The sequence below is a fragment of the Argopecten irradians genome, chromosome 7, assembly GCF_041381155.1.
Source record: "Argopecten irradians isolate NY chromosome 7, Ai_NY, whole genome shotgun sequence".
In the NCBI taxonomy this organism is placed as follows: domain Eukaryota; kingdom Metazoa; phylum Mollusca; class Bivalvia; order Pectinida; family Pectinidae; genus Argopecten; species Argopecten irradians.
In genome coordinates, this window is record NC_091140.1 from 2595349 (window position 1) to 2601348 (window position 6000).

The 6000-nt window shown below is 37.8% G+C and overlaps 1 protein-coding gene across 9 annotated transcripts in view; it reads right to left on the reverse strand.

Annotated features, from left to right (window-relative positions):
• LOC138327023 (coiled-coil domain-containing protein 158-like) overlaps positions 1 to 5638 on the reverse strand; it is a 58028-nt gene extending 52390 nt beyond the window's left edge. For all 9 annotated transcript variants that reach the window (XM_069273007.1, XM_069272998.1, XM_069273004.1 and 6 more), the window contains exons 1-2: positions 5565 to 5638; positions 5235 to 5456 (exon numbers count right to left, since the gene is read on the reverse strand). In XM_069273007.1, the coding sequence (XP_069129108.1) occupies positions 5235 to 5418 (184 nt within the window). In that variant the 5' untranslated portion in view covers positions 5419 to 5456; positions 5565 to 5638. The remainder of the gene's footprint in view (positions 1 to 5234; positions 5457 to 5564) is intronic.
• Between the last annotated feature and the right edge of the window lie 362 nt (positions 5639 to 6000).

A 6000-nucleotide genomic window follows, 5' to 3' on the forward strand; every position in this document is an offset into this window, starting at 1 on the left:
TAAAGACCATCACAATGTCCTTCACAGGTCACAAAACTGTTCACACACGCTGGTTTCTGAATTTACAACAACCAAACACAATAATACCTGCCCTTTGATTCTTAAAGATTCAGAAATCTACAGTTTAATTTAGCAGCAATTTTAACTATATCTAAATGTATACTCTTTGACAGAGCACATTTGATTTATTTTGTGTCAGCTTGCATTAATATTGCCCACCAGTATATAGCTGTTCCCCTTCCAGGACATATGTCTAAGTTTGCTTGTTTGTTTGATTGATTAACGTCCTATTAACAGCTAAGGTCATGTAAGGACGGCCTCCCATGTATGCATTGTGTAGCGTGTGTGAAGTGTGAGGTGCGTGTTTTTGGAGACTGCGGTATGTTCTTGTTGTGTCTTCTTGTATAATGGAAAGGTCGCCCTTTTTGTAGTGCTATATCATATGTAGATATTTTTGTTCTAAGAAATTAAGTTTTAACAAATCTTATTTTTCAACAAAATAAACTTACTGTAACTATATAAAGGTCAAACAAATAAATTGGAACAAACTTTTATTAATTTGAATAGATCCTTGCTTTGATAGGATGCACTGCACCGCAGGTTTAAAATATTTCAGATATACTATATCAACTACATCTTCTTATATCTTAGTTCATTGATAGTCTCAAAACCTTTCTCCCTGAAATCATGCACCTTTTTTATTTATTGTAATGGAATTTGAAGGTTTCCCCAGATTCAAAACAATCAAAAGCAAGATCTCAAGTAGCTATAGCCATATTGTGATACTCGTATAATTGTAAGTAGAAAAATCAGTGACCCCATTATGAAATGCGGAAATATTGTTTGATAATCTGATAACCTCTGACACAAAAAAAAACTTGGTTATGTGTATCCGGGGTACTAAGCATGGTGCCTTGTTCAAGCCTAACTGGTTCCTGTTGAAATAACACTTGACAGGGTCACTAATGTCTGTAAACATTATCTCTACCTTATTGATAATATCATCAACCTTGTACAGAATTCTTTCACCTTAACATTTAAACCTTGGTTTCCATATCACAGATCTGCTCATGTATATTGATCACAAACATTGATTAAGTTAGTATAGGAATGGCTACCAGTAGGTGACCTTATATATATAAAGCTTTGATCTGTCATCTATCGAAAGTTAACAAATTTCTAGCCATGTAACAATTTCAGTCATTACTTTTCATTCATGGTACATATATAGAATGTATCCATTGAATATCATTTCATAAAAATCACAAATTTATCAAATTGTAAGTAAATCCATCATACTTGTGGCTCATGATTAGATGGATCAAGGCCTACGCATGTATTAGGTTTTGTGGGCCTTTAGCTCTGAAACCAGATTATACTAAGTAAGAATTCCTGTTTTAAACGTCAACCTTGTCTCTCTCTGTCTCCCATTCCAGACAAAAGATTTGTTCATGCATTCCTGATGTCATCAGTTTCCCTGGTACCAAAGTTATTTAATTAACACATAAGATATGATAGAAAATCAAATCAATCATATTTTTAAATTTGAATGTGACTGATCATTTGATAAAGCATATATTGGATGGGAATGTATAGGACCATCATTGAAAAAAAGTGGGATGCATGTAATTGTGCCATAGTCATTAAAATGGACTTGAAAACAAGAGGCCCAGAGGGCCTGTATCGCTCACCTGGTTTGTAATGCCAAGTAATGTTCTGAATACAGGTTCATTGTTTCTTTTCTGAAGGAATTTTAATATTAACCTCTAAATCCCCTATTGGGCCCCACCCCTCCTGCCCCAAGGGGGTCAGAGCCAAAATTTATACAAGTTCTGTTCCCCTTCCCCCAAGGATGTTTATGGCTAAATTTGGTCACAATCCAAGCAAAACTCTAGGACAAGTAGCGATTTATAGGATTTACCTCTATTTCCCCTATTGGGCCCCACCCGTCCTGCCCCAAGGGGGGCAAGAGCCAAAATTTATACAAGTTCTGTTCCCCTTCCAAAAAGGATTTTTGTGGCCAAATTTGGTTACATTCCATGCAGAACTCTATGACTAGTAGCGATTTAAAGGATTTACCTCTATTTCCCCTATTGGGCCCCGCCCCTCCTGCCCCCGGGGGACCAGAGCCAAAATTTATACAAGTTCTGTTCCCCTTCCCCCAAGGATGTTTGTGGCCAAATTTGGTTACAATTCATGTAGAACTCTATGACTAGTAGCGATTTATAGGATTTACCTCTATTTCCCCTATAGGGCCCACCCCTCCTGCCCCCGGGGGGTCAGAGCCAAAATTTATACAAGTTCTGTTCCCCTTCCCCAAAGGATGTTTGTGGCCAAATTTGGTTACATTCCATTCAGAACTCTATGACTAGTAGCGATTTAAAGGATTTACCTCTATTTCCCCTATTGGGCCCCGCCCCCCCTGCCCCCGGGGGGTCAGAGCCAAAATTTATACAAGTTCTGTTCCCCTTCCCCCAAGGATGTTTGTGGCCAAATTTGGTTACATTCCATTCAGAACTCTATGACTAGTAGCGATTTAAAGGATTTACCTCTATTTCCCCTATTGGGCCCCGCCCCTCCTGCCCCCGGGGGACAAGAGCCAAAATTTATACAAGTTCTGTTCCCCTTCCCCCAAGGATGTTTGTGGCCAAATTTGGTTACAATTCACCAATCTATGACTAGTAGCGATTTAAAGGATTTACCTCTATTTCCCCTATTGGGCCCCGCCCCTCCTGCCCCCGGGGAACCAGAGCCAAAATTTATACAAGTTCTGTTCCCCCTCCCCCAAGGATGTTTGTGGCTAATTTTGGTTACAATTCATGCAGAACTCTAGGACTAGTAGTGTTTTAAAGGATTTACCTCTATTTCCCCTATTGGGCCCTGCCCCTCCTGCCCCCGGGGGGTCAGAGCCAAAATTTATACAAGTTCTGTTCCCCCTCCCCCAAGGATGCTTGTGGCCAAATTTGGTTACAATCCATGCAGAACTCTATGACTAGTAGCGATTTGAAGGAAATGTTGACGGACAGACGGACGGAGACGGACGGACGGACGACGGACGCCGCGCCATGACATAAGCTCACCGGCCCTTCGGGCCAGGTGAGCTAATAATATACTGTATTCCCTGTAAATAGTGCCCACCCCCTCCCTCTCTTCTGGAGGAGTTAAAGTTGTAAACACCCCCATCACAATGATTTAAAGGTATTTTACAATGTGTGATGCTTCTAACATCAGCAATGTATTGACAGCTTTCTTTCAAGAGTTTTTTGGTCCAGGACTAATTGAACTTATATATACATATTAGTTCCGTAATAAGTGCAAACTTTGTTAAAATTTTCCAAGTGACCTGTATAATGACAATATGATACATGTATATATTTTTCTATTTATCACAATCTCCTTAAACAACTTGGGAAATAAATAAATGTCCTTATAAATTACTAGTCTTCTATAAATTAATTTATCACATAATCCGCCTATCCAACTATTTTGGTCGTGTAATATTTATCTACTATAATGGCCTGGTTGAGAAGGCACTATTTCCTCATAGTATTGCCGAGGGATGGAATAGTGCCCAAGCCGAAGGCGATCCGAGGGTACTATCCCATCATAAGACAATACTATGAGGCAAAAGTGCCCTCTCAACCAGGCCATAATGGGTTTCATACATCACCCTCACACGCTATCTTCGTTTCTACCCCACATTGTTACATTAAAAGTACAACATATGAATTATCGCAGAAATCTCTGTGTCTATAAAACTGGATTAAGCTTCATGAAGATTAAAAGTAGCTCAATATCGAAAATGCGTCAACTGTCTTCTGTAGAAAAGCAATATTAACTTCCATCACCCCCACACAACAGCCTGTATGCCATCTTGACGTCTTGGTCGAAGTGCAACGTTATAATGACATCATGTAATGGTGACGTCACAATACATTCACAGTCAATTTCGCACCACTTCAATAGTGCCTGCTTGCCTGGGCTTTATTGCGAATATACATTACACCCATGTGTGTAGCCTTCCAGCATCCAGTATTCTGTCACATGATGTACTAATTTTCGAATGTCACTAGTGTAATATAACATGGAGCAATTTTCATTGGCTGGATATGCATTGTGACGCCATTCAGTAACAATAAAATGATGTCAGGAAAAATGATGTGACATCAGAAATATGAGGATGACGGGACAAAATGGCAGCCTCCGCTGGACTTTTCGGAACATCTTTTGATGTAAAATTCTGTGTTATGTAGGTTTTTGTAGTTATGTGATAAAAAGTATCTTAAATTTTTTTCATTTCAAATGATACTTAATGAATCTCATCTTGAAGTTTTCAGTTTTGCACGCCAAGGCTCGCAAAATTAAAAACTTCTTAGACTCATTTCATAAAATCTCATATAATATGAACACTCATGTAAGATCCCATACTCATAAATTATTCAAAAGGTCTCATAAAATTCTACCATAAACATGTGAAGTTTTTTAAAAGTCAAAGTGCTTTAATTAAATCGTGAAGATAAAAGTGAAGAATATAAATGTTATAGTAAATGTCTTCAGGTTCCATTAAAAATTCACCCAAGAACATTATGGCTGAGACATACAGTCATGTTAATTATTAATTTGTTTACAAATGTCTTAACATAATAATGGAAATACATAGAATATCGTGTCATTGTATATGTAATTTTGTTGATAAAATATAGGACCATTATTTTTATTGATCACTACATGGTCCTTGTAATGTTCTATAAGTACCATTGATATTGTATGTACATGTACTGTCAGTGCCCTAGCTATATAGTCTCTATTCAACAAGCCCTTTGAATTTTAATTAAAACCAATTAGCATTTTGGACAAAGGGCAGTAATTGAACAGTGGCCTTGTAAATAAAAGTCAATTAGATCTTCGTGTTAAGTATTTATCCAGTCATCGGAAAGAGAACTTTAATAATAATACAAGGATGGACCCATTCATGTGGTCACACACTTGAGTTCAGTTTAGACAGGGAAGCAAATATCAATATTTGATAAATATGTACGAGGTTAAATCCGTTTCACAAATCGCAACAGCCCTTTAAGCGATCGTATTGCCTTCCGAAGATATTAGCAAGTGTCATAGGACAACACATACGAACAATACCATCGTGATTTACCTGGCTAATAATCGGGGTTTTAAACTTGGCGCACCGACAATAGAGCATGTCCAATCACGACCTCCCTTCGTTACGGCCTTACCTAAATTTGAAGATCTTAGTTTATTTCCTTCAATTTCCAATTGACGTATTTGGTCAAGAAGTTCCGAGGCTGATGACTTTTTACCGGAAAATCCTTTTACTGGGACAGCAGACGTAGATGTCCCTCCTATCGTAGCAACAGTTGGTGAGGCAGAGGCAAAGGGGGTGCTCAACCCCGTTGCCATTTCGTCTGCGTTTGACCTAATTCAACAGCTTCATATGTCTGTAAATTAAGACGAGTACCGTTAATTGCTTGTTTTAAATAAAGCAGCATGGGCTGAATTCATTATTATGTTAATATTCAACCAAAGTGCGCTAATGTCATCCCTACCTTTCTGTAAGCAACTGCCTATCCGTCTGACAGAACCAATGTTTTCATATCGAGCGGGTGAGCGGAAGTGAATTACTGCGCAAGCGTGACGGGAAGTAACGGTATAAATTATTTTACCTTTGTCGTCAACAGTTGAAACAAGATCAAAGGAAATTTTAACGGTTGATTAAACAGAGCCCTATTTAGCGTAATCACAAAAATGAAGAAACCAAACTTATTCAGTATAATATATCATTTAATGTTTTTCAACGACAATCACACTTTTAATAACTTTTAAAAGAATTAAAGAACAACCATAAAAATGCGCTGTACAGCAAGAGCTTTGATATTTTCGTGATATTTCATTAATTTATCGGAATTTGTTAACAATTTTTCCAGATATTTTTTTTTTCAATTTGTCATTTTTATAATGTTGGAAAGCCAGAACCACTATTTA